The sequence below is a fragment of the Tympanuchus pallidicinctus genome, unplaced genomic scaffold (assembly GCF_026119805.1).
Source record: "Tympanuchus pallidicinctus isolate F22 unplaced genomic scaffold, pur_lepc_1.0 scaffold13, whole genome shotgun sequence".
Classification (NCBI taxonomy): Eukaryota; Metazoa; Chordata; class Aves; order Galliformes; family Phasianidae; genus Tympanuchus; species Tympanuchus pallidicinctus.
In genome coordinates this window covers 9,790,439-9,818,234 of record NW_026294648.1, presented here as the reverse complement: position 1 = coordinate 9,818,234, position 27,796 = coordinate 9,790,439, and the positions used below count along the sequence as shown (strand labels likewise).

At 47.9% G+C, this 27,796-nt stretch overlaps 2 protein-coding genes and 1 long non-coding RNA gene across 4 annotated transcripts in view; 2 read left to right on the top strand and 1 right to left on the bottom strand.

The window, feature by feature from the left end:
- The first annotated feature begins 790 nt into the window (after positions 1-790).
- HMGN5 (high mobility group nucleosome binding domain 5) lies at positions 791-8,355 on the top strand. Its single transcript, XM_052673449.1, has 6 exons — positions 791-897; positions 1,881-1,910; positions 2,323-2,352; positions 3,287-3,337; positions 6,768-6,911; positions 8,246-8,355. The coding sequence occupies exons 1-6, from the start codon at positions 883-885 to the stop codon at positions 8,291-8,293; spliced, it is 318 nt and encodes a 105-aa protein (XP_052529409.1). The 5' UTR covers positions 791-882; the 3' UTR covers positions 8,294-8,355.
- Positions 8,356-8,735: 380 nt separating this feature from the next.
- LOC128076108 (uncharacterized) lies at positions 8,736-27,770 on the bottom strand. The gene is made up of 2 exons (XR_008204252.1): positions 27,577-27,770; positions 8,736-16,200 (listed from the first exon to the last, which is right to left on the bottom strand). It is a non-coding gene; the product is annotated as an uncharacterized LOC128076108 (long non-coding RNA).
- The window catches only part of BRWD3 (bromodomain and WD repeat domain containing 3), a 55,531-nt gene continuing 54,956 nt past the window's right edge, over positions 27,222-27,796 (top strand). Inside the window, exons 1-2 of one of the 2 annotated variants that reach the window (XM_052673418.1) lie at positions 27,222-27,474; positions 27,566-27,624. In XM_052673418.1, the coding sequence (XP_052529378.1) occupies positions 27,438-27,474; positions 27,566-27,624 (96 nt within the window). In that variant the 5' untranslated portion in view covers positions 27,222-27,437. The remainder of the gene's footprint in view (positions 27,475-27,565; positions 27,625-27,796) is intronic. The other variant, XM_052673419.1, reaches the window with a different exon arrangement.

The window sequence follows — 27,796 nt, the reverse complement described above, 5'->3', positions numbered from 1 at the left end:
GCACCTTCCCGCCCGCGCCGACGCCGGCACCGCGCGGGGCTCCGCGCCCCGACCTCGGCTCCCTGCGGACAAAGGCGGCTGCTCGCGGGGCCGCCCCGAAGCCCATTCCTCAGGTACCGCTCCCGCCGCCCACCCCCGGACCCGAGGCGGGATCGCCCCGCGCCATGGCGGCCCCGCGAGGGACAGAGCGGCCGCCATGTTGTCGTCCTGCGGCCTGCGCTAACTTTGGGGAAGTTTCTTTCCCGGCCTCTGGGGGGACGCGAGGAAGGAGGAGAAGGGGGGGGGTGGAGGGGGGAAGGCAGCTCGGCGGCCGGCGGGGCAGCACCGCGACGCGCGGAGCCGTTCCGAGTGCGGCGGCGACGAGCGGCCGCCTCGCATCGACACCGCCCGCCCTCCGCGGGCCGCGCCGGGGCCGCCGGCGGCGCCGCGCCGTATTCACCGCGCGCGTTAGGCCGCTCCGCTGCGCAGACGGCGTAAGGCCGCCGCCGGCCCTCCGTGTGCGAGCGTCTCTCGCGCTACGGCCTCGGCCCCGCCCCCCGCCCCCGCCCCGCCCCTCGCGCCGTTTCCCGCACGCCCATTGGCCGCGGCGGCCGTCACTCTGCGGCTGGGCCCATCTCGCGCTCCCCATTCATGCAGTTTGGTTGCGTGTTGGTGTATTTTACTGTTTGCAATAAAGAGGGGGGGATTTTTTTTTTGTTCAGTTTCTGCTGCAATTAACTCTTGGTCCCGTCGACGTCTCTTTTTTTTTTTTTTCTTTTTTTCTTCTTTTTTTTTTTTGGCAATCCCGCAGGACGCTCGAAAACAGTTTCCCGGCGGTTCCCTTTATATTTTTTACACCTCTCCCGATCTCTCTATTTTGCAATCAACTATTAAGGTGCAACTATGCCCAAAAGAAAGGTAAGCGGGGCAGAACGGGGGCGGGAGGATTACGGCCGTTTGTGCACAAACAGCGCCGATTCGCCGTGTGTGTGTATGTGTGTGTGTGTGCGTGCACGCAGAGTTTCGGCGTTTTCCATTTTTGCTGCCCGTCCAGCAGCGCGGCCGCTCTCGTAGGGCCGGAGCCGCGCGGCGCGGAGCTGCGAGTTCACTTCGGGCCGCCGCCGGGCGCAGCGCGGCCGTCTCCATGCTGCTCCCGCCGCCTCCATGGTGCCGCCGCGCCTGGGCCGCGCCGCGCCGCTCCGCCGGGCGCCCACCGCCCCGCGCCAGCCCTGGGCAGCGCCGGCGGCATCTGGGCGCGGGTATGGCCGTATCCCGGCGGCGCTGAGCCGCTCACGGTGTCCCTTTCTCCGCCGTTTGCCTTTGTTCTCCTTTTTTTTTTTTTTTTTTTTTTTTTTTTCTCCCACTTCTTGTCATACCAGATGGTTGTGCAATGGTAAATCGGAGCCATTAGGCGGCGCAGAGTTTGAAACCGTCCTTGAAGGGAAGCGGGGAAGGAGCCGCCACCATCATTAACAACTTTCTCTCGGCCCACGCCGCCGGGATCTCCCGCCCCCCAGCCCCCCGCCTGGCCCCGGGGGACCCTCACCGCCCGCCCCTCCCAAGGGCTCCCAAGGGCCCCGCGCCCCCCTTGGCGGTGCGGGCTGCCGCGCGCTGCCGGCCGCTCCACGTGCTCGGAAGGGATCCCGGCGCGGCGGGACGCGGCGCGGAGCCACGGGGCGGCGGGGTGCGCGCGGAGCTTTGTCCTTGCGCGGGGCCGGCGGCGACCTTGTTGTGGCCGCGGATTTGGCGGGAACTTTTTAAACGCGGCCACGCCGCTGCGCGGTGACGTAGCGGCTCGGCGGCCGCGGGGCACGCTGGGAGCTGTAGTCCGCCGGGCAGCTGTGAGGCCGCGTCCCCGCTCATCGCCCTGCCTCTCATCGCCCCTCTCGCTTCTCTTGCAGGCTCCAGCTGAAGGCGAGGCGAAGGAGGAGGTAGGATTTCCTTCCTCGGTTCCGCTCTGCGCAGGACTTCTGTGGCGGTGTGGGTTAAATCCGAGGTTCCCCTTACGGGTGTGAGCCCTCGGCATCCCGCTGCGGGACCGCCTGCCCGCTCTGAGTCCCCCAGACGCCGCTCTGCACACCGGCCGTTCGGGGCCCGGGGCTGCGGGCCTCCAGGCCCTTACAGCTCAGACGTGGCCCTCGGGGCAGTAAGGGGACGTGGTTACCTGGCGTCTCAGTAGGGCTGCTTGTGCAGGGGCGCAGCGCTGAGCGAGCCGTCAGCCCTATGTCCAGAGGTTCCTAAATCCTGGGGTGTGCAGGGTGTGTGCTGTGTTGTGCTGTGCTGTGCTGGGAAAGCACAGCTCTGTGCTTGCTGAGCTGTAGTGACACCTCTTTCTTTATGCAGCCAAAGAGAAGGTCAGCCAGACTATCTGCTGTGAGTATTCCTCTCTGATCTCTTCATACTCCATCTCATGGGATGTTAAGTTCTGGGGGAAAGTTGCAGAGAGACTGTTTTTTCCTGCTGCTGCTGTTAGAGGCCAAGTTAACAGTATAAAAATATTTAAGAGTAAAATTCCTACTTTATGTGTCTGGGTTTTGAGCAGCAGCACGTAACAGGGCTCACTTTCACACATCTCATGTGAGTTGTGCAAGTCGTTTCATTCATCTATTAGTGAACATACATCTGGACACATAAGTCCAGACTCAAGGACTATTGATTGACCACTACTTGGTGTCTGTAGGTCTCCTCACTACAGATACCTGCCCATAGCTCTTTAAATTGCCCACGCTTTCTTCAAGCTTGTAATTTGCCCATTGATTTTCAGTGTCCAAGTGTTGGGTGAGCTGAGATCTAGAGGGTGTAAATCTCTGTTGAGTGGTAGGGTTCAGCCCAAAGTCAGTCTTCCCCAGGCTCTTGGTATCCTTTCCTACAGACTTAGTGTGCCCAGCCCTTTTTTAAGCAGTCTGGAAATGCCAAGTGGATAACAGTTATTATTTAAAAAAGAAAGTACTTAATTTTAGTGAAAGCTAAGATGTGTGTTGACTTCTAGAGTTATGTGCAGATGTTAATACGTCTCATTTTTGACAGATGCTTGCCTTCACAGTAGACAGTGACACTCAGACACAGTAGTGATCCACTCACTACTGCTAGTCAGCATCTGTGCTGTAGCCACTGTAAGGTATATGAGGAAATGTGAGTTTGAACAAGAAAAGATATTGACCCATCACTGACATTAATTCCTTATTACTACAGAAAGAAGCTGTCAACTCAAAATATCTTTTGTTGGAGTAGTTTTCAAAAGTTATCAATGTAATGCTAAAACTTGTATAGGGCTCATCTGACTGTTTCTTATATGTGTTTTGTACAGAAACCTGCTCCGCCTAAACCGGAGCCAAAGCCCAAAAAGGCAGCACCTAAGGTAAGTGTTGAAGGTATCGTGAACTGAAGTTAACACTTCTGTTTTTCAGGGTACTCATAGAGGGGGAAAAAAGCACTGAAACAACCCAAAACATTCACAACTTATTTTTTTTTTCCATAGTTTTCTTTAAAGATTTAAGATTGAATCTTGTGGGTTAAAACAATGTGAAATTGTGACATCAAATTAATTTAATCCAAATTCTCCTGAAGGAATGTGGTAAACTGATCAGATTTTAAGTCAGTTGTAGTGAGGCTCTACTGCTGCCTCGCAAGGCCATTCTGTAGTTTTTTACCATGTATTGTTGGGAAACTATTGATTTCAATAGAGATCAGAGATTCAGTTAGGGAAGGCATTGAAAATCATGCTTTTAATTGCAGTTTCTTATTGAGTTTTCATTCAGAGGCACTCCTTTCATTTATCAGCTTATCAGATTTTAATCACTGGAGATAAAGATCTACATGCTCATTTCCTTAAGCTGGATATTTTCCGAAATGTCAAAAATATCAGCATGTCTGACAATACAGCTAAACAAGAAATATTTACATTTTCTTTGTGCTTTGGAGCAACAACTTGAAACATAAAAGGAGGCTGTTTCTGTGATCCATGAGGTATTTATTCTTCCTTTCTGCCACGCTTTCCCAGAGGTCACGGTTTGCAATCCTTTTATTTTAGAGCTATCAGTAAATACTCAGATTGCATTAGGCATTTGCTGTTGGGAAAACAGAAACAAAATTCTCCTTTTAGTCTGTTTCCATCATACATTTTCCTTGGTGGTTTTGAGCAAAGCACAGGTTTTTAGTTACAGAAGGGTATGGTGGCTTGAGAACCAGGTGCCTTTTTGTATACATTTAAAAGCCCTTGCAATCACATCCGGCATCATGGGCTTCCAGACGATGAAAAAACTGCTCTGCCTCGAGTTCTGCTGTGTGGAGCAGCAAAAAACGTCACGAGGAGAGGACAAGAAAGAACCCCACATGCTGTCTGGGGATCCCCCATCACAGTGGTGTCCAGAGCAAGGTTTTCACATCTGCATCTTGGCTGTGCGGCCTGAACTTCTAGATCCCATTCCAGAGCGGCGGGGGAACCCAGGAGCCCTGCTGCTCGGCATTCCTGCGGTGTGAGCCGCTAGCATTCTGCGCTGCACCTCCCTCTAGTGGCTGCTCCCTCGAGCCCACATTGCTCCTGTAGCCCCAGCGGAAAGAGAGCTGGGATCTGCAAGTGCTGGGGTCAGCTTCTGCTGATCACTCGTGCAGAGGTCAGTGCAATTGCATACGGTGCGTGATGGTGGCTTTTTTTCAGGCTTGCTTTTTTATTTTTCGTTTTGATGGAAACATCTAAAGATTTACGCATAGAAGCTGTGCTAACAGAATTTTGGAGTTGCAGAGCTAAGCATTTAAAAGTTAAGGACTGTAAGTGACTGTTAGAGCTTACTCCAGTCCCATGCTGCACGAGCTGTGTGGTGCATCTCCTCTCAGGGACTGATTGCTATTGAGTTCTGCTGGCAAGTTGCGAGTTGCCCCACACCCAGGGCAGCAGCATTGTTCTTCTTGCAGTTAAGGTGTTGGTTTGAATCTAGGACAATTGAGCTTTGGCTCTCTGAAGCTATCTAATACAGGACCAGCATCTACGCAGAAGGGGTTGTAGTAAGAGTTCTACAGGATCCCAGGTTCCCAGTCACAGCTGTATTCTGCAAGGCACTTTCTTTCCATTCAGAGTCCAGTCGCAGAAAGTAATTTCTCTGGATTCTTCTCAAGTCTTGTTTTAAGAGGCTTTGCCAACAGACAGTAGTCTGCAGAGCAAGTGACTAACACACCTGTGCTGCTAGAGAGCCCTTCACAGCAGACTGCTTCTGTGTGCTTCAGAGGTCTCCAGAAGTTTGTTCAAGGGACAGAGAGCAAGCCAGTATCGCAGCAGCATTGCAGTTCCAAACCTTAACACTGCCAGACACTTCCAGAATAGTTATGTGCTGGTGTTACTCTGATGGTTATTCTTCTTGGCCTTTTCCTTCTTCCACTCTGCCTCTTGAAAGTGTAAGTGGTGCTCTTTCAACTGGGGGAAGAGGGCGAGAGGAGGCAGATGGCTCTCTTTCCTGCTCTATTTGACTACTCTCTTCCTTCACTCTGGAAAAGAGCCGTTGTGTATCCTTCATAAGTCAGTCCCCAGAATGGAGGAGAAGGTTCTGGAGAGTGGGCACAGCCTGGGGGAAGGAGACTTCTAATGCCACTGAGGTGGAGTTTTCCAGGTGGGCTGAAATCCCTCAGGAAGGTCAGGCTGGGGAGTGGGAGGATAGAGAGGAAAAAGCCTCACTCCTGATTGGTGCCACCAACCTCCTGTCTGAGCTTTCCGCACTATTGCAGGACTTGGTTTTAATTTGGGTGAGTTTTTTATCATCAGCATTACTGAATAATCAGGTGGCTTTGCTCTTACCATTTTGTGTCTGTGTTTGACATTAGCAAACAACTCATTTTTGATGTGAATTAATTTTGTGAACTAATAAGCTAGGAGTTGAAATAAGCATATAGACTTTCTAGAAGTTTTAGACACTGGGACAACTCCATTTTCTGACTAGGTAAATGTGTGTATTTGCGATTTATGTGCTTAGCTTCATTTACCTTAGGGTAGTGGTTTTGGAGGTATTTATCGTTCTTTTGTTGGAACCATGTTTATCAGTCATGATCTGCTTAGATTCTCTGATGGTTTCTGGTTTGCTGGTTCTTTATTGGCAGCAAGGGGCAGATCCTTGCAAGTGAAACTGGTAAGAAACCATGCTTGTTTCTGGGTTAGGGTCAGAGTTTGACCTTACTATATAGAAAACTGTTACTACAGAAGTTGTGGCATTGAACTTTGTTTTGATTTAGTCTGATCAGCCATACAAGAAAGTGTGGTTAAATAATAACTGCAAAGTTTGCGTTGTTATTGAAGTGATGCTGTTGGGCCCCCAGCTTGTGCATCACACAAATGGTTTATTATAGTAAGGAATATTTCGGGCAGACAAGGGGGAAAGTCCTTTGACTACAGCTTTGTTAGAATTTCTAAATAGGCCTCAATAGCACATCTGAAGGATTCTGGTATTTCCACTAGTTGCACATGTTCTTTTTGTTCTTTGGTATGCCTTTCAGCAGCACAGCAGAAATACAGGCCAGTTCAACTCCAGCATTTTTTAGCTAATTTAATTGAATGCCTATTTAAAATAGGAATTCTTTTAACCCCAGCTGTGACTGCTTTTATATTATGCACTTCTCAGTAGCAAGTTTGGGGCAGAATAGAAGGAGAACACTTCTCCATAGAAACCTTCATCTCATCTTTGTCACTAGGAAGTTCTGTGTGCAGAAGCAGGTTGTGTGGACAGGTTCAGAGTTGTGAATGTGCGAATGAAGGCGTATGAGTTGGAAGTCAGCATTTGCCATATCACAGTTTCTTTTCTTAACAGAAAGAAAAGGCAGCAAACGATAAAAAGGAAGACAAAAAGGCAGCAACAAAAGGGAAGAAAGGAGCCAAAGGCAAAGATGAAACTAAACAAGAGGATGCAAAAGAAGAAAACCACTCTGAAAATGGAGATACCAAAACTAATGAGGTACCTTAGCTACAGTAAACATGGGAATAAACACAGATGTATTGGTAATGCATCTGCTGGAACTAATGATTGGGGCCTCCTGTCGGAAGGTGCTGCGTTCACTGCTGTCCTGTTAAGACACACCAGCTGCAGTGTCTGCGCAGGGCGACTCCCAGGGAGAGCCTGAAAGAATAGCATTCTCCTCAAACTCTTTCCTGCTATGTGGTAGAGCCCTTCCACAGGTGGTCTGTGCTATTGTAGTGTCCCTCTCTGTGTTGGCACAAGAGCAATGCAGAATATCTGGGGAACAATAGAGCTCAGAAAGATTGCTGTCCAACCCTGAGCTGACTTTGCATATCCTCTCTGGACTGCTGGATTGCCTATTCTGCTCAGCACGGGTTGGTACTGTGCCAGAAATCTGGTTTTAAGTTTTACACAATTCTTTAAAACAATTCTTCGCATCAGAACAGTTCAACAAGAGTTCTTCAAAACAAACTTGGTCTTGTCTCTTGATCTGAAAGCCTCTTTCTTATAGGTTCTTGGTCTTGTCTCTTGATTTGCAAGCCTCTTCCTTGCAGGTTCTTACCGTATCAGCTACTTACACAAGAGCTGCCGTTTGCTAGGACTGGCTACAAGCTTCAGTCCGCTCCTGATGGCCTTTTCCTAGCACTCCTGTTGCTGATAGAAGTGCAACATTTGCTACAGGCTCCTTTTATCCCTGCAGCTGTAGCCTAGCCTGTTGTGTACTCCAGTGCTGTTGATTTACAGTGCTCTCTCTTCGTGTGCTGAGTATCGCTACAGAGTTAATGGGTCATTCATTTGTTCATTCTAAAAAACAATTCTCAAGCTTCTCTGCTAAAAATTAATATGGCACCATCGTCCTTCCAAGGACCGCTGATAGGAGCTTGGCAATTTTGATGTGTTGACTTAGAAACTAATAGCAGACGTTTTATAGAAAACAGGTGAGATCTGCCTCCCTGAAGTTCGTACAACACAGTATTTGTGTGTAATTCTTACACTTCCTATGACTGGACGGAGATGAGGACGTGAACTTCCCCCAGCACTTGAGTGATCCTTATCTAAAACACGTTTCAAATTCTGTCTCTGGATTCTCTTACCATTCTGATATTAATCAGTCATCAAATGATACTCCTCCTCCATGGTTTAGTTTTTAGAATTATCAGCCAACGCGTTGTTGTGTTGATATTATTGGTAGTAGCTGTGCTTTCCTGTTTATCTACACAAAATGTTGTCCATGTGCGTGCTAACAAAGTAGTCTCTCTTTGATGCTTGTTAGAATGGGATCCGATTAGCATTACAAATAATATTTCTATTCTTCCCAAACACTTTTATAGGCACCAGCTGCTGAAGCATCTGATGATAAGGAAGCCAAGTCCGAGTAATGTTAACCCTGCCCTATATCTCCATCATTTGGTATCCGTACCTCCATGCTGTATTGTTAACAGAGAGGAATATTTTTATCAACTATTTTATAAATGCAGGTTTTTTTAGCATGAATTTAATTATGGAACATCTTCATCTCGGTTACTTGGGAATTAAATCCCTAACAAACAAAACAAAACAACAAAAAAAAATCATTGTTTTTAAATTTTGTGATTGTAATAGTTTGTATGGTACATGGAAAGAATAAGTGGTGGTAGCTTTTGACTTCTGTCAGTGTGTCCCTTTTTGTGTAAGTCATGCTTACAGAGTTCAGATTTTAATTTTACCCTTGTACGTGTTGTATGGTTTCTTAAAGTGGGGAGGTCTCAAAACAAATAACTGTGTTAAACATTCCAGTGGTTCTGTGGGTTGCTTTTATAAAGAAGGTGAGCTATTTTCATGAAAAAAAAAAAAAAATACCTAAGAGCTGGAAATCTGTTGTTTTCCCAAATGTAATTTTATTTTGTCGGTTTTGAAAAATAAATAAATAATGAAAAAAAAGTGTAATCATGTTTTTAAATGAAATACAAGCGTTTCTTTTGAAAGGGCAGGTCGGTTGTATGTACCCACTGTTAGGAATTTTGCTGGATTTATCTTAATAAAAAAGACTCCTCAAAAACTGACTGTGGTTCGTTGCTTGTGCTGCACACGCGCTGCTGGAGCTGTGCTGGCGGACCTGTGCAGCTGGGCCCTGGCATCCACAGCACGGCCGCTGCTTGGGCCCCTGGCTCCCGCCGTTGTGTCAACAAAACCGACCCCATGCAGTCAGGATGGGAACAGATGGTCCAGAGGAAAGGCGCCGCCCAGCATCCCCACATGGAAGCTCGCGTTCTCAGCCTCGCTTCCTCGAGAGAAGCTGAGATATTGGTGTTGCCCAGCGTGCCTTGAGGGCTGCTGGTGTTAGGAGCTCTGGTGGGTGTTGTCTCCTTTATGTTTCAGTGCCTGGTAATTGATAACGGTTTAGAAGAGGGGTCTTCCTTAGAAATAGCAGGTGAGCTTGGAGATAGCAAACGTCTGGTAGTGTAAAATGGTTTTCTGTTATGCTGGAATGGCCATAGTACCAGATAAAGTGCGTGCTTACCTACCTTTTACTTATAGCTTCTTCTAATATATCCTACTTACGGAGCGTTTTCCTGCTTAGCTTCCCCTTTCCTGCTTAGCATGATCATGTGTGTATATACAGAAAATGGTTTCCATGAATGCAAGCCTGTTCTGGGAATTACTGCTAGACTAGGCAGTATACATAGGGGTTTAATGTGTTTTACCTAGTCTTATTTCTGTTGCTACAGCTATGCTATACAATTTTTTTCAAGGACACTTCACATTTTCCTCTCTAAGCCACCTTCTTTATGGTCTCTTCACATTGATGACCAAATTTATCATGTATTTGATAGGAAGAAAAATGTCTGCAATGCAGAAAGTATGTTTTTTGTGTGTGTAAGATTGTTTTGCAGCTCAGAAATGTGAAATTCCAGGAGGCTGCACAGTTCATCTCCTATCCACAGCCCAACTCGGTGTCTCAGTGCAGTGCCCTGTATGAAATGGCTGTTCCCTGAGCAGCACCCCGGGGTGCTGGCTACTCAATGATGTTTAGTGGTGATTTTAACCTCCAAGGCCTAAAGCACAGATGATTTTTATTTCTGCTGTGACACCTTTCATTCCATAGATGTGCTCTGTTAAAGCAGCCAGCACATGTGAGCTACAACTTCCTCGCAGGGCTGTTACACAAGTTCAGGGGGTATTTTTCCCTCCTAGGATTTTCTATAGGCTGCATCTGTCGCTGTGTGAAATCTCATGGTGATTTAGTGATACCAGGAGATTCTGCGTATTTTAGGTTGAAGGGATCCAGTGACAATTCAAATGTCATCCCCACACTTTTACCCATGAAAATTACTGAATTTAGCTTGCTTTTGGGCAATGAAGGATTGCTAATAAGCACGGCAGTTTGTTTCAGAGACAAGATGCAATAGTTTTTAGGGTCTGACCAAATGCTGCTTGAAGTTGGTGAGAAATAGCAGTGGGCCTGCACAGCTTTAAGGATAAAATGCATTTTGGAATAAAGCATATTATAGCTGCAGTGTCTCCTCCCAGCTTCCAGTGGTTGCTGTGCAGGGGCGTAACACAGCACATCTGGTGTAAATAGGAAGGTGAGCTCTTTGTGCAAATCTCAGTGACACCCCTCTCTTCCCAGTTTCATTCTCCCATAGTGTTTCGGGCATGGTTATTTAAATAGTAGCCAACAGTATGAGTATGGTTGGTATTTTCTTCCTAGCAAAAGGCTCATCCATGTGCCAAAGTGTAATCAGCCCATCACCCACTAATTGAGGTCATTCTGTATGTTAGGTCACATTTCTCCATTCTAATTCAGAAGCTGTTACACAGAGACATACAATTGAGAGTTTGGTTTTGTTTAGTTCCCCTTTCAGTGCCAGGGCGAGAGTTTTCTTAATTCTATAACTATTGTTACAACCAGATTCCTGTTACAAATAAACTCAGAAAATTGCTTAAGAACTTTTCATACAAACCTCGTTGCTCAAGTTCACAGCTTTTCAGAGCAATGGGATATTTGAGTGAGTTGCACAATGAAATAGATTTCTGCCTTCTGCCAAGCCCTCCTCATCTGGTGCTCTTGACATCTTGACACTGCAGCAAAGGCAACTCCAGTTTATGGCTGACCAAAAAGTGGAGGTTTCAGTGGGAAACTGAAACCTTTCACAAGCAGTCAGTTTGGGTGTTCCTGATTCCAGGCTCAGCTGGAAGGCATGGAGAAACCCTTCACCAAGCTCCTTGGCTCTCCACTGCCAGAGCTCTCGGGCGTAAGAAACGTGTTTCCTATTCTAGTTCTGACTAGGAAAGGTTCTTAGAATGGCTACACAGGCAAAATCCATTTGGGCGTTTGATTATCATTACTGAAGATAACAACTCCAGACTCGACAAGGTGTGATGTGGCAAACAGCTTCCTGAGTCTTAAGACAGCAATGGTTCTGTAGTGGCACAGTGATGCTCTCAGCAAAGGGAGGAGACTTCATGTGAGGTAAGATGCATGTTTTGAGCAAGGCACATGTAGAACTGTCGGCTTGCATTTTGCACTGAGACCTGGTGAACGGTGGCGATGCTGCTGCTCATCATGAGTTCCAGACTCTGTACGTGGAGGTAGTTTGATGAATGTTACACCCAGTTTAACGAGCGGACCGCAGGCACCAGTAAGCAGGAGCTCTACAAGGAATTGCAGAGTTGGGTGTTTGGCCAGGGCCAGGGCTGCTGGAACACAGTGCAGTGCTCTGGGTGCAGTGAAGCAGTGCTGGGTCACATTGCACCGTCAGCACAGAAACACAGCGTGCTTCCACCCAGCAAGATGGCAGGGAACAACGAACCCATTGTGGACCAACTGGAGGGATTGTGTGCACGCTTTGGACCCATCCTACTGCTAGGGAGGTTCTCCATAATGGTTTCGTTTAGTAGCAATCATTGGACAAAGCAAGGCTCTTCACTCGGTGCACAAATGCCCTGTGATGAAATTTAGGATGCAGTCTCCTAATGCAGCGTGGGGCTGAGCTTACTTCAGCATGTGTATCAAATGTAGGATAAAGGGCTGAGACCTCGCATTCCTCAATGTAATGCTTGTTCTACAGGAGCCGCAGCAGAACGTGGGAAAGTGCTCTGTGAGAGCAATGAAAGGCTTAGAGAAACTGCTGGGCACCTGGAAAGTAGGGTTTGAAGGAAGAGGAGGCACCTTGGAACTTCTCCCTTGGGTCCATCGTGAGCGGTGTGTTGGGGCAGCACAGAGGGAGGAACACGAGGAAAGAGGCACAAACAGAACGTGGAAATCCTTCTGCTTGGAAAAAAACAGGAGCAGGGAGTGAAATCTCTTCTTTTAAATGAGGAGGGGAGAATAACAACTACCCCCAGACCACATACAAGAAAGGCTTTTGTAGATACATCCTATGTCCATCTTTGCTCCTTTGAGTGAAGTAACCGCATGCAAAAGCCAGAAAATCTGATGTGTCTGATTTTCAGATCAAGAGCAACTCCCTGGTAGTTAATGGAGTTACACTGGTGTTAATCTGATGAAGCAGAAAGAAAATTGGATCCCCTGAATAGAAACGGATGGCTTTTCTTTCCAGTTGTCCCAATGGTGATGTTCCTCCTCCATGCAGCTGGCGCAGGAGCTCTGCTCTGAAACCTGATCCTGCTGGATGGCTTCCAGTGAGCCAAGAACACCCCTCGGGCTGCGTCCGCGGCTTTCGAGGAGCCTCTCTCCTTCTGAGAGTACAATGTCAGCGTGGCTGCTGGCCAGAGAGCGTCCCAGAGCCCGGAGAGGGGAGGCGGTCACTACAGAGCATGGAGGAAGGGATCAGAAGTCATTGCTGTCCATGCAAACAGCAGAGGGTCCTGGGAAACAAAGCACTGCCTGGCTCGGGAGGGAGATGCTCACAACGTGTCACATGGGAACACTCAAGTGTTGGCCCCGTGTGTTACAGTGAGCCCAAGATTGTCACCGAGAGGTGACACCTGGAAGAAGTGAAATGAAGTAGGTGCTTATGTGATATGAAATGAACAACATCACAAATTGGAAAGCGCTGCCTCTAAAAGAGCGGAAATCAAATTGACATCGCAAAGCTCTCAAAGGCATTTTAATATAGTTGGACACATCTTAAACATTTCCAGACGTTCTTAAAAAAAGGGCACGGGGAGGGGGAGGGGGGGAACAGTGCAGATAAAAATGCGGTATTGAAGCCTACAAATAGAATGGGAGGGCCAGATTTAAACCAGGTTTGTCTCACTGGACTCAAGGACTGTGCTGCTCCAGGGGTCGCTGCCAGGGTGAGGACTCGGAGCTGGGGGGAGCAGAGTGCGCCCTGCACACGGCCAGGCACTGCCCACCCCGCAGCCCTGGGCTGCTGCTCGTCCTGCAGTGCAGGAGCCATGGAGTTCTGCCATTTGGCAGCATCTTCTTCCCTGCCAAGAGGGGTGCATTGCTTTCCTTAGGGATGGAGGTGAGAGCAATCCTGGAATTCACTGTGAAAGCTGCTTGTATGCGATCCAAGCACTGAAATCCAGAAAAATCACCGGGGTTTTATTAGTTTAACATTAACAGTTCAAGGAGGGAGTGGGAGTACGTTTCTTGGAGCTAAAACCAGATGTGAGACTTCGTAGCCACAAAGATTTCTGGTTCCCCTCTGTTTGCTTTTCCCTCGGGAAGATGAAAGCAGCAGCAGGGAGGGAAGGCTCTGATGGCAGCAGCTCTCTGCCTTCACCCTCACTGCGGGGATCCCACTGGATGCAGCTCCACAACCACAAGGGAGCTGCTTGGATCCACGTGCTGCTGCAGTGGAGGTGGGTGCGCTCCAGCTGGGACACAGCCACAGCTTCCAGCCAGGGTTGATGTGTGCTGGAGCTGATCGCTTGTCCTTTGCAGGTCAGGACCCTGCTCCGTTTTGCACCAGGAGCACCGAGGAGGGCTGGACTCACAGTCTGAGGGAAGCCCTGCGAGAGCTGCCTTCCCCTCAGGCCTCCTCCTATAAATCTTTCTACGCTGCAAACAGAAATTTGCAAATCTAGGCCAAGCGTTCCCTGCTCCTATTTCACCACCCATGTTGTCAGAGGGCGGTTGTGCTGTGCGCTACAGAGATGCAGCATCTCAGGATAAGAGATAACAGACTGCTCTGCTCTGTGCCCATGCAGCCCGGTGGGGTCCTCTTCTATACCTGGACCGTTACCCTGGGAGTAATTAAAATAATTAACAAGTGTAATTAACTGTTGAGAGTTTTAGCACATTGTATCAGCAACAATTAAATAAATTGCCCTTTTTGTCTTGCAAAGAATTTACAGAGAGGGGAACAAGGAGGAGGGAGGTGGAGAGAGTGATGCGGTGGCACGGGAAGTGAATAGGGGTCGGTGGCTCTTGTGTTGGAAGACAAAGCAGACAAAGCGGTGCCCCACGGAATTACCGAGTGGCAGATGCAGATCGGCCACATTTCCCGCAGCGCGTAATTAAGCTGAGGAGCTCATTGCCCAAATGGATCCCCAAATCCGGGGGCACGGAGTGCTGGGGGCCCTGAGTTGTCCCCAGGTCCCTGCTGCCCGGTCCTGCTGTGCATTTGGTGCCACGACACCGCGGTGGCTGCTCCACAGAGTTAAGGGACGCATCCCAGCCATGTTCCAGCACTGCTCAGCCTGGCTCCAGCCTCCAGCACGGAGCCTTGGGGCTCGTCTCTCCTCACCATCAGTGACCCTGGGTTGCATTTTGGGCAGCACGGGAGCCCAGAAGGATGGAGCAGAACTCGCATGCAGGTGTCCTTCTGCCCAAGGGACAGGGACAGTGGCAGTGCCAATGCTGTTGTGAGGGGAGCAAGTAGGTGCCCTGCTTCACTTTGTGCATCTTGCTGAAATGCATGAGCCCAAAGGGAAAGAAACAGCAGAAATCCAAGCAAATATGGAAGGTGAGGCCCATGGCAGTCAGTGGAGGTCCCTCTGCAGGCTGACCAGAGGGAGGGCTCCATCCCCATCTATTTCTGCTCCAAGCATGCCAGCGCGACTCTGCTGCCTTTCCTGATTGAAACCTAACACCTTTTATATGGTTCACTTCTCATAACTTGAGGGTTTTTTTTTAAGAAAAATTAATTCCTTGGACTCTGGCATCAGCAGGCAGCAGTAGGGGCAGAAGCTGTGCTCCTGCCCTGCAAAGCCATGCCCCCTCTCAACATCTCCCATCAGCATCTTCCTTCAGCCCATTTATTTTAAGGGAAACAAAAGCTCTACTTTCTGCCCGTTCCCTCCGTGCTGCCCGGTGCCCCCACAGCACAGCCCCGGTGCCACTGCTCTCCCTCTGCCATCTGCATGACAAAACCCACTGCTCCATCCTTTTGGGGATTGCCCGCACCACAAACCTTAATGGGCTTCATCAAAAGCTCGGATGATTTCAGGGTCTAGGTTTTTATTCATTACAGCGTTGGCTGACAAAGCCCATTACATCATCTGTTTGGAAGAGAAATTCTCTGCAGCTGCTTGTGTGGCACAGGGGGGTTTGCTGGAAAAAATAAGGCAGATTTTTTTTGTTTCATTCTTTCAGGGCAATTTTCGTTCAAATTGCTGGAAAACTGCACGTTAAAAAGGCTTCCAAAGTGGAAAGGAAAAGGGCAGCACGCAGCAGCTTTAACCATTCTTTTTTTCTTTTTTTTTTTGTTCCCTTCCAAAAAGCTGGGGGAAGGCAGCCCCCGCTCAGGGCCATGTTTGGTGCTGGGATGTGGGGACAGCAGGGTGCCCCATCCTGCCCCATTGCTGCTGGGAAGTCCTGGTGGCTCAGCACCGGTGCAAGCAGAGGAATCCCTCCAGCACTCAAGAGAAGAGGCTGAAGTGGTACCTTGAGTTGCTGTTGGAACGGCTGCTAGGCTCAAAAGAAAGATTTATAATTCATAGGGTAATGTGCACACAAGGTGCTATGGAAAATATCTCAGTTCTTCACTCACTGCAATTAAGAGTGAGAAAAACCCATAACTACAGATAAAAATCCATTATTATAGGTGAGTGTGACAGACCACTGCGTTTCCCCATCAAGTGAGCAGCACGGATGGGCTGAGCCTTGTTACCACAGGAGTTTCACAAGTGGATTTTGAGACATTTTAACTGTATCCAGGAAAAGATGGGTCCTCACTGCTGAGCGTGTCCTTGGTGGTAATCTGGATATGCCAAGGAGCACGGAGGTGTGGCACTGACACAGCATGGTGGGCTGGCGGTCCGTCTTGGTGGTCCCAACCTTAATGAGTGGCTGCCTGAGAGATGGGAATGCTGCTGGGTTTTGGCAGCCTCATCAACGTGGAGAAGGCGTGGGGGACGTGGGGTGATCCAGGTGGTGACCTCAGAGCTGCTGTTTAAAAGAACGGGGCTTCTTTCAGCGGTAGAGGTTGGGTCATGTTCAGTTTATGTTTTATCTCGGATAGAAATTGATTTTTGTAATAGGTCAAGAGTTCAGGAAAGCTAAAAAAAATAAACCAGGATCTGTCTTTTTCTGCTCCCTAAATACATAGGGCTGCTTTCCAGCACACATTTCATTTTCAGGTGAGTTCCTTTGTTGCCATAGCAATATTACTCGTGTTTGGAAAGCCGCAGCTTTGGTTTTCTCCCAGGCCATGCTGTCACACGCAGGCAGCACCCCGAGCCCAGCACAGAGCCGCACTGAGCTGCGCCGCAGCATGCAGGCAGAGGGGGTCCTGGGGGAGCGCAGGGCTCCCACCCAGAGATGCTCCTCTCTTCTCATCCTTCCACCCCACACCTCGCAGTGCAGCTTTGCAGTAAGGTCAAAGGAACCCCGGTGGCTTTACTCATTAGCACTTATTAACAGTGCTTTTCTGGCTGAGCCCGCAGCTCTCCCTCCGGGCACTGGAGCAACATGCAGCAACCGGGCACATGCAGCAACGAAACCTGTGTGTGCCCCAGAGAGCACAGAGTCCCGAAAATCCCATTTGCTGCCACACAGGTGTCTTCATTTCCTTGCTCTGCAGATCCCAGGCCCAATGAATTTATTTTATTACTCTGCTTTAAATACTGCTGGACATGCATTACGGGGGTCTGTAATAGCATTAAGAAAGGCACAAAGAAAAGGGATTCCCTGGTAAGGGAATGGTTCTGTGGACATTTGGGTGATAGGTATTCTGTACATGTACTAGGGATTGAAATTTGATTTTAAGTATTTGTGTATTAAATATTTAACCTCGTCATGTCTAAATCATTTGATCTGGACAGACGGGATTGCTGGGCTGACGCCGATGGGATGAGCTTCAACACAACCAAGTGCCAGGTCCCGCAGTTAGGCCGAGCAACTGGAAGGCTGTGTGGGAGAAATGGACCTGGAGGGGCTGGTCAGAGCTCAGCTGAACATCAGCCAGCAGTGTGCCAAGTGGCCAAGAAAGCCAATGGCATCCTGGATTGTATCAGAAATGGTGCAGCCAGCAGGAGCAGGGAATCGATCATCCCTCTGTACTCAGCACTGCTGAGTGGTACTTTGAGTGCTGTGCTCAATTTTGGGGCCCTCGCTACAAGAAAGACATCAAAGTGCTGGAGCGTGTCCAGAGAAGGGCAGTGGAAATGTGAAGGGTCTGGAGCACAGGTCTTATGGGGAACGGCTAAAGGAACTGAGATTGTTCTGTCTGGAAAGAGGAGGCTCAGGGGAGACCTTACTGATCTCTACAGCTGCCTGAAAGGAGGTTGTGGAGGGTGGGGGTTGGCCCCTTCTCCCCAGTAGCAGTGACAGCATGATAGGTACCTGCCTTAAGTTACACTAGGGGAGGTTCAGGTTGGAAAATAGGAAAAATGTATTCACCAAAGGAGTGGTGAGGCACTGGAATGGGCTGCCCAGGGTTGGGATGGAGTCACCATCCCTGGAGGTGTTCGAGAACCGTTTAGATGTTGTACTGAGGGATATGATTTAGTGGGAAAACACTGGTGGTCAGTGGACAGTTGGACCCAATGATCTTGGAGGTCTTTTCCAACCTTGGTGAGTCTATGATTCGTATCATTAAGTTATTAAAATATTTAATGTTAAATTCAAAATTATTTTTTTCTGTACTTCTCTAAATTAAAGCAGGCACAGAGGGCCACACATTAACCTAAAACCCTCCCCGTGATGCCATAGCATAGCTATGGCTGCGTGCTGGGCGGCTGTTCTGCTGCACCACCATAAGCTGTTCACGTAGATCACGTTTAAAGGCTTTTTTTGCTCGCTTTGTTTGCTTGCTTTCGTTTTTTAATTCTGAATAAGCCCCGTTTGGATTAACAAACAGAGGCTGCGTGCACGCAGCAGACCCGTGGGTGCTGCAAGCCTTGCTGCGATGCAGGCAGCAGATGACAACCGCAGGGCTGTGTGGCTGCAGGGATGATGCAGGCAGAGCAGCAGACAGCAGTGCTGGGGGCACACAGCCCTGTGACGTTTCCTTTCTGTGGGGGAATGCCACCGGTGCAGCTTAGGGCTGTGGTGGCTCCCAGGATTACCCACGCACAGCCCTCCCATTCCCGGCAGAATCGTTGTGCCCAAACACAATAGGAGCCTGGAAGAAAGCAACGGCCTCGACAATGAGTTTCTCTGCTTTTATAGGTTTTAGTGGAGCCCATTGTGCTGCATTAACACCCTTTTTTGTATTTCGATTCCTAATATCTTTGACTGGGGGAAGGGTGGAGAGGGCACCGATTTAATTCGATAATCCCCCTAAGCCTTGCTTAATGCACTCACTCTATTTTGTGCCTGTGAATTTTATAGTGGTATTTTGGGTGGTTGCAGCACTGCACTGGAATACATCCCACCATTTATTTTGCAGCCATTGGAGGGAAATGGCTGGCAGTGCTGAGCAGCCTATTTACTGCGCTCACATTGTCAAACCCAGCAAACCGTCAGCCCAGATGTGGTCGGATCCCGGGGCTGCAGCAGGGATATGGGGAAGGGAGTTCAGAGTCTGCCTGCAAATTGCCCAAATGAATATCTAACCATGAGCAGAAGGCTTCCTCCCTCTGCCAACATTCTGAGCTGGATTTGGGCTGTGGGGACAGCTCATGGCTCCTTCTGAAGGGTACCACGTGAGACGTGCCTTTGGGCTCCCAAAACTTCATGGCTGTGCCACGAGCAATTTGCTCCTAGCAAGAACTGGGTGAAGCTGCTGCAAGATGAGGTGGTGCTGAGCCATCCTGGGAGCATCTCAGAAGGTTGCAGCAGAGACAAAAAGTGCCAGTGTAAGGGTCAGAGTGTCTGGGGCAGCTGGCATGCAGCAGCAACAAAGCTAAGATGAGAAGAAGGGGTTTGGAAGAGGTCAGGATTAGAAAGATGCTGTCTGTAGGGAACCAGGTCATCCAATGAGGAGAAAAGAACAAAGGAAGAAAAAAATATTAAGAGGCTGAGATCTACCTCACTGACAGAGAAGACAGAAGGGTGTCCACAGACATCGCAGAGAGAGCAGGAGACCTCAGCAGGAACATGGCAGGGCTCCTGTAGTTCAGCAAACTGCCCAAGAATGTGCAGAACAAAAAGATGCTTTTATTTTTTCACATATAGCCTGTGCAATTGCCTTCCTCACTTCTCACAGCCCAGCAGTAAGGATGTAATGCCTCATGAAAATAAGTATGGATGGCTGGAAGTCTGTCTGTAAGGCTCTCACTTGCCTTTCACAGCCTCACCCCACGTCTTTCAGTCTTCCATGCTATTTCTCATCACATACCAGGAGAGTTTTCAGCCACATAGAGCTCATAAACTCTACAGAAAAGTTTTTTTTATTAGCATAAAAGAAAGAGACAAAAGGGTAAGTATTTGGAGGTGTTGAAAAACACTTCACCAGACATTAAATTGTATTATTTATTCTATCAAGAAAAGCTTTATGGGACATTCCAAAAACGTGAGCCATCTTTAAATGGAGATAAGAAAGAAAACACACATACTAGCAAGCTGTTCCTAAAGCTCTGATCAGTTGAGGCAAAAAAACAAACTAACAAAAAAAAAACAAGTCAATGGTGGGAGATTTTGAAAATTGAAATCCTGAGAATGTTTAAAAAAAAGAAAAGAAAAAAAGAAAAAGAGTATTTCCAAAAAAAAAAGAAAATTAACAAGAAGCTGGATGCTATAAAAGTGTGAATCCATCCACTAAATGATGAGAGTTCAAGAGCTAAATGAAATAACTGTCCAGGAAGGTGGTGGAGTCACCATCCCCGGAGGTGTTCCAGAACTGAGGGACGTGGCTATGGGCATGGTGGGATGGGGTTGGACTTGGGGATCTTAGCGGTCCTTTCGAACCTTCTATGATTCTATGAGAGTCACTGTTTCCTACAGAGGAATTGATGGAGGTTTCCAAATCAAAGTCCTCTTAAGAGGAATGAGATTGAAAAGTTTCCTCACAATGAAGATCAGCAGAGAAGTCTTTAAGCTGAATAAACAAAATTAATGGCAACCAAATTCCAATATGGGATGGCACTGACCAAAAGTCCTTGAGGAAGGCTCAGACATAAACTGCCTCACTACCTGATAAGTTTGAAGCTCATTGGCCATAGCAAGCCTGATATTGAAGGAATGGAACAAAAAATGAAACTAAACAAGGATAATACAAATTAATACCAATGGAAGCTACAGATAAATAGAACTGGGCTCTGAACTATGACAATTTAATGAGGAGATGCTGGCTTCATTGTGCTGATCGTTCTGCAGTGCCATACATGATGCTCAGAGATAGTCAAAGGCAAACAGGAGGGAATGGGAAACAAATAAAAACAAGTGTTGTGATGCCAGTGGACAAACTGCAGTTTCAGTCCTCCCATCTCAAAACGGGGACAGCAGCGTGAGAAAAGGTAGAGGACAACAGAAAAGAGTGGGGCTTGGAGCTGCCTTGAGTGAGTAGGACTGGGCTTTTGCTTTTTGGAGGGGACACACAAAAGAGGATGTGGTGCAGGCCTCTGCCCAGCAGCTTTATCAGTGGCTTTGGAAATCTGTTAGAAACTCTTACTCTTAACTCTTCCTGCTGTGGGCAAACAGCAAGGCAGTTTTCTAATTTGTCACCTTGTGTGCTTATTCATGTTTAATTTCTATTTTTATAAGACTGTACTAAATGAGTATCAGCTTATTAACAATGTTCACGTTATGGATATTGATGAATATATTTAGAAAATTAATGTATATTTTTATTTAAATAAAACCAGCACTTTAAAAAACTCTTAGAACTTGGTGGGGTCCTTCACAAAAATACCCATTACTTTTCTAAAACCACATTAAAATGCAAAAATTCCGACAATGTAGAAGAGAAAGGATAGAGGGGTGTAAGCGACTTGGTGGATGGAGTAACAGCAGCATTTGCATTCCCAGCTCTGCGGGGACAGACATGATGAATTCTGAGCCACGCAGGCAGACACTGTGTGCCCAGACTGGCTGCAAAGCCATGGGCACCCCAGCAGGAAAAGCTGAAGATGCAGGATCAGGCCCTGCAAATTAAAAAACAAGCAAACAAACAAAACACAGTCCAGAAAAGGATTCAGCAAGACGTGAATGTTGTTGAATGATCTCAGCCGGGAAATGTCAGGTAGCATTTCTGAGGAGAGCCCTTTGTGCACATCGTCCCCGGAGCGAGCAGAGCAGGAGCCATTTGCATGAGCACCGCGCTCAGCAGCTGCAGAACGCTGCGTGCAGACGGCTCGCACCAACCCACGCTCCTGGCGAGGCAGCATCCGATCCGGAGCTACAGATGTGGGCACTGCCACTGCAACACCACCAGTGAGGAAAGCTGTCTCGTCACTTGCAGCTGTAGGTAATTTTCTTGCTTAGAGAACTTGATGAGTTATAGGCACCTTCAGGGGTAGTGCTGAGATTCAGTGATGCTGTGGCAGATTTCACCGTGTGCTGGCATTATTCACCTGGTTCTTCTGTTTACAGAGCTATGGGCACATCGGCACGCAGGCTGCTGTTGCCTGTTTTTGTATGCATTCCATCCATATTTGAAATTTTGCATTTATTTGTATCTAAAACAGTTTACATAATGTTCAGAGAGAATTAATTTGTTTGAAAATGAAGCAAATAGAAGTTAGGCAGTGGTACGGGTGATGTACATACCTCCCAGCAGAGCAGCAGCTAACTGCAGTTAATGGCTGCCATAAGAAATATGAGATATGGATCGGTCGGCAGAGTAACAGCTGATCCTGTTCCAGACAGGTGGCACCTTGTGTGCTAGCAAATGGATTTGCAGCTTCACCAGAGGAAGAGACGCCACATTTCCATCACACAGGACAAATCTCTGAACTTAGACGAACTATTTTAAGATGGAATTTAGAAACAAAAGAGAGTGTTGCACTGTTTCCCAACAGCGTTTCCTGTGGGATAGTGCTACACGGAACTCTCGGTTATGGAGCACCACCCAGAGGGCAGAGCAGAGGGATGCAGAAGTGAGATGATCGGATACGTAAAAAGAAAGAAGATCCTACAGCACACCTTACATAACCACCAGCAGGTACCGGATTGTTATTTAACAGATGTCGTCAAGAGAAAAAACTGTGAAAAGGAGATCTCTTTGTCAAGAGAGGATGTTGATCGGCACACAGGACCTCTGCACGCAAGCAAATTCGTCCATTTTGTTAATAATTTAGCACCTCTTATTTACTTAAACAAACTACAACACCAAAATTTCATTTTGAGGTTACCGCATTTTGATACCATCTTAAAGTAAGCCTTGACTTTTCAATACCTATATTTGGTTTCAGCAGTATAGTACAAAGCACCAGTTCTGAAACTGCTTCTAAATAGCACTTATTTTTGTATCAGTTACAGAAAAACTTGGATTTCATCTCAGGAACAATGAGTATCCTTGTGTCTCACCTGGTTGCATAAGGAAAGACCCAAGATTAGCAGAAAGCACATAAAAAAATGGATGATAAATAGTCAAAAAAGTAAAAAAATGCTTAACCTCTTGTACTCTACATCCAAAGGGATTCAGATACATGCATTCCCATATACAATTACTGGAGAGGAAAGGTACAGCCCAGGTACAACCCAGCACACCTGCATGGTTCCAATGCAGCTGTGCTGTATCTCTGTCTGGTTGTGGAAAACCTCTACCAGGCATGTTCTGACAGTATGCTAAAGCTAGAAAACAGAAAGCAGAATTTGACTCATCTAGAATGTATAACAATAAATAAAATGAGAGACACTCATTTGGTGTTACAAGCTGAGTAAAGATAAAATAATTTAGTGTAGCAGTGAAATTAAGGCGAGGTAAATCCTGTCTACTTGCATGTCCTCTCAACTACAGCACTACAGTGAGAGGTGGCAGACACAAGCTGGAACATGAGAAGTCCAGATAAGGAAATGATTCTGGATCACAAGGATGGTCAGACTGGAAGGGGTTGGGTTGCCCAGAAAGTTGGGCAATCTTCCTTCCTTGGAGGTGTTCAGACTTGCCTGGTCAAACATGATATTTTAGGTCTGCTCTGTGCAGGGTGGGGACTGGGTGACCTCTGGAGTGAGGAAAGCAAAATAGGGCTTTTTTGAGAGGTTTTTGCAATATCAAATGGGCAGAAACAGTGGGTGTTTGAGGTGAGAGTTGCCAGAACCAAGCTTTTCAGAGGGTTAAGTGCACTAGGTTAATCATATTTATTTAATATTAAGAGTGTTTTTGGTAAGTTAACTGTACAATGGCACAAGTAGGAGGCATTTTTTCTGAGATTTTTTCCCCTGCAGGTTCTCACTTAGAGTAAGATGCATATACAGAGATGTTATGCTGGGGAACCAGGGTACTTACTAGCACCAAGCAATATCAGTAAGAGGGCAGAAAGGTAGAACTGAGTCTGTGAAAGCATGAAAAATGCACACGTATGCAGGAAATTAAAATCTCCCGAGTTAGCTTCACCTGTAACCCATATCTGGAACCTCAACAAGATCTCTATCACCATGATATTTGTCATGATTTTCCCCCGTACGTGTTCAGCACTCATTATCCACCCTTCCTGCTTTCTTCAGATCCGAATGCTTTGTGATGATCTGCACTCTGTCTGGGAGAGGGAAGTGACCTGCAATATTTGACAAGTTTGGCCATAGCAGAATGAGACTGATTTTATTTTGTGGGACAATGTGTAGATTAAAGTTTTATCTACAGATTTCCACTCAAAATGCTTCAAAGGCATTCCTTCGTTGTTATTATTATTACTACTATTACTATTATTTAAAAAAGAGCAAGCATGGAAAGAAACTCACAGCATAGCTTCTTCCTCAAAGCATCTCTGCTTTTGAGTGCATCTGTTGATCACCAGCAAAAACCGTTGTATCAGTATGTTCCTCTCCAGCACTAAGTGCCACTGCTGCTGTTGGCATTTATATAACAGAATTCTGCTTTGGAGAAATGTGAATAAGCACTAGCATCAAATCTGCCTTTCACTAGAAGATTTACTATTGCTGTCCAGAACGATGCTTCTTGGATGCAGAGGATCCAGAAAGAGACGAGTCATGGAGCTGCAGATCTATCTGTGTATGGCTGCAATGTGCTGTGGCATGGAGCTCCCAGGGAATGAAAGGTGCACCTGAAGATGGGCATTACTCACCAGAAAGACAACTCCTTAAGGGGAGAGCTCAGAAGAAGCAGGAAGATCTATTGATCACAGTGCTCTGAGCAACCCTAGGGGATCATAAAGCAACTGGGAGAATGTTAACAATATGAAGCTGTGGAGCCACAGGATCAGCAGTACAGGAAGAAGGCTGGGGGTCACTGTGGAGATGGAAACCCCAGCCCTAATTGCTCTGAAGGAGCCTGGCCAAGGGAAGCTATCCAATGGCTGCTCCGGGCATGACTAATGAGCTGTTTGTGTTCAGCCTGGATGCAGGTTGTGGTCTGTACACCCACAGTCTGCAACACATAACTAACAAATAGCTGCATAGTTATTAATGTGCTCCTTTCTTGTTGATGCATGAATCAGCCTAGGCTTCAACGAGGGCACAGCCTTTGCGTTAAGGAGCACCTCTGAGTTTTGAGCTGTAAGAACCTGTATGTGTAAGCATCTAGGCATGCAGCAAGGCTTCCAGTGAGAATGGTGTGGGAAGGACACATGCAAGGGACAGAGGAGCTTCGTTCGGGAACATTTTCTATCTTGGCTTTCAATTTGAGAGCCCATTTCAGTTCCTGTAGGAATTCCCACTGGCTCTAGATAGGCCTAGAAAGAATAATCCTGCCTTTTTGTGGTGGTGCAGCTTATATGCTACTGCCTCCATGCTCAAATAAAGACAAATTGTGAGGAGAAATGTTCGGCAAGACCTCAGCCAGGGGGGCCCAAAGAAACACGCCATATCCATCAAGAATATATTAGGTAACTGTTACCACTAGAACACAGGAGGCCCTGGTGCTACACAATGTTTATTGTGCTGTGTTTTCTCCTGACACAGAATTAAATTTAGCTCAGAAAGATTGATGTGCACTTTCAAAACATATTACAATACTCTTATCTATGTTTTTCCTTTGAATTCCTAGCATACATAATAAGATGAGCTTGCAATTATCAGTTCTGACGAGAGAGAAATATCACTTCTAAAGATACAGAATATCAGAAGGCTCTTTTCCCAGAAGGTAATTTGTTTCCAGAACTATTGTACACCCAAACTCCCACAGGAACAGCAGGACTAACTTCAAAGGCTTGTTAGTAATGGAAAGCCCCCGGAGCTGAGGTAACAGCTTAGGAAGGTGGCTCCCTACATCTCTTTAAGTGATAACTATGAATCGGCCTTATAAAAAATTCTAAGAGCTATGATGGTAAGCAGGGATGCTTTATTTATTTATTTTGGCTATTTAAATTCTCGTTAGCAGCTTGAGAGCTTTGGAGGACAAAGAAGAAAATGAAGTCCATGGCTCAGCCAGCTAATCCAAGCGCCTGCCACAAACAACTTCCACACCTGTATTAAGATGTAGGCGAGGCAGGTAGAGCAGCTGGATGTCACACACCTGACTTGTTTCGGTACCCTGAAGCATCCTGAGAGCAGGCTGGGCTGCATCCTTGTGGTAACAGCAGGAAGAACTCCGAAATGGCACTCCACAGTGTCTAGTCATGCATATACACTATAAATATATGTGAAAATGAATTTATCCTTAATGTTTCAACTGCATCAATTTACTATGATTCAGCTCTTGGTATTCAAAGCATGAAGATCAGTTGTCTTAATCCTTTGTTTTTCAGTTATGACAGTGATTGTTACCCTGCAAAGAATCAGGAAATTCTAACACCAAACATCAGGTATTTATGGTAGTAAAACACAATTGTATATTAAGGAATGTTGACAATTCACTTAATATTTTAGCAAGTTATTGCTGAAGTGAAATACATTTCTGAAGCTTGGACAGGATACTTCTGGAAAAATTACTTGTTTCCCTCAAGAATGTCTATGGAGATCGATATTGCACAGAATTTTCTTTGAAGAGAACAGGTGCAGCATCATCCATGTCTTTATTTCCTGGACACTGGGAGGAAATAATTGTGATTCAGCTCCCGAAGCACTGGCTGTGAGCTAAGACGAGTGCAGGAGCTGGACTCAACGATCCTTGTGGATCCCCTCCAACTTGGGCTCTTCTGTGATCTTATTTCTATGATCTTATTTCTCATCTATTTCTATGATGAGAAATACCCAATCTAGCAAAGCCACCGCAGCCCAATTCCTTCTCTACCACATTGCCTTGTCCCTGTGGTATACTGGGGAACACACAAGAGCAGCCACACCGAAATCCTGTGAGGTGCTGACAATGACAGGTGTCACGTACTGATGGCTGTCAGTTCCCATTTATGTTAACATGAGGGCACAGCCTGGGCATCTGGAATTGAATGCTGTCTTGAGGACCTTCGTGTTTACGGCAGACTTCTCATTTATGCTTTCACAAGTGTGCTCTGCAGGTGCCCCAAACCCAGCATTCTGCCTGGAGCCCCTTTGTGTTTGTGGCAGTCAGTGTGAGGTGCTCAAGGACACCTCTGGGTATCCAAAATCCAGCACTTCCTGTGTTTTCGGAGGATTAAACAGATTCTTTTTACAGAGAAGACAACTCCACGAGCACAACTGAAGTTTATTTCCTGCGCCCTCGGTTTGTTACACCCTGATAAAACCGAGTAAAACACTTCACCCGCCCTTTTTCTCTCGGCCAGGCCCTCCAGCAGAGCGGCCCTCGGCCCTCGCCCTGTCCCTTCCCACCCGCACGAACACCGCTCAGCTTTGCCCTTCTCCCCGCGGCGGCGCTGGCACAGCTCCGTTTTCTCGCGCTTTCCACACGCACACCCGCAGGCCTCCGGGGCCCACAGGCCTCAGCGCGCCCTCCCCGCGCCCCGGCCCTCCGCCGCGCGTCACCGCCCGGCCCTTCCGCCCCGCCGCTTCCCCGCTGCCCGCAACCGCTCCGCACCGCCCTCGCGCGGCCGGCGGCGCTCCCTGCACCCAGCTCGGCGGTCGCCTTCTCCGGGCCGGGCTATCTATGGGGCGAACGGCGATGCCATGAAGCCGGCGGAGAACGGCAGCGGGGCGAACGCCGCGCACGGGCAGCGGGGCTCCTCCATGGGCGTTCGGCCGCTGTAGGAGCGCCGAGTGCGCGGGGCGCGATCCGCCACCTCCCCTCCCCCTCGGGCCTCCTGAGGAGGATGGCGACGGCGGCCGCCCCGACCCAGCTGGAAGCCGGTGGGTAGCGCTGGCCGCGGGGGCTCCGCCGCCGTCCGCCCGCTTTGTAACCGTGTCCCCTTCTCCCGTCCCCCTTCCTGTCCCGGCGCAGAGCTCTATTACCTGATCGCCAGGTTCCTGCAGTCCGGACCCTGCAAGAAATCCGCCCAGGTGAGCGGGGCTGCCGGCCGGGCCGGGCGGGAGGAAAAGGAACGGGACGGGACGGGGAGAGGAGCCGGGAAGGGAAGCAGAAGGGACGGGGCAGGTCGGCAGCGGGCGGGCGGGGGCTAGGGGGGCACGGCGCCGCGCTGCGGGCTCCGGACTCACGTCCTTTGTGTGCGTG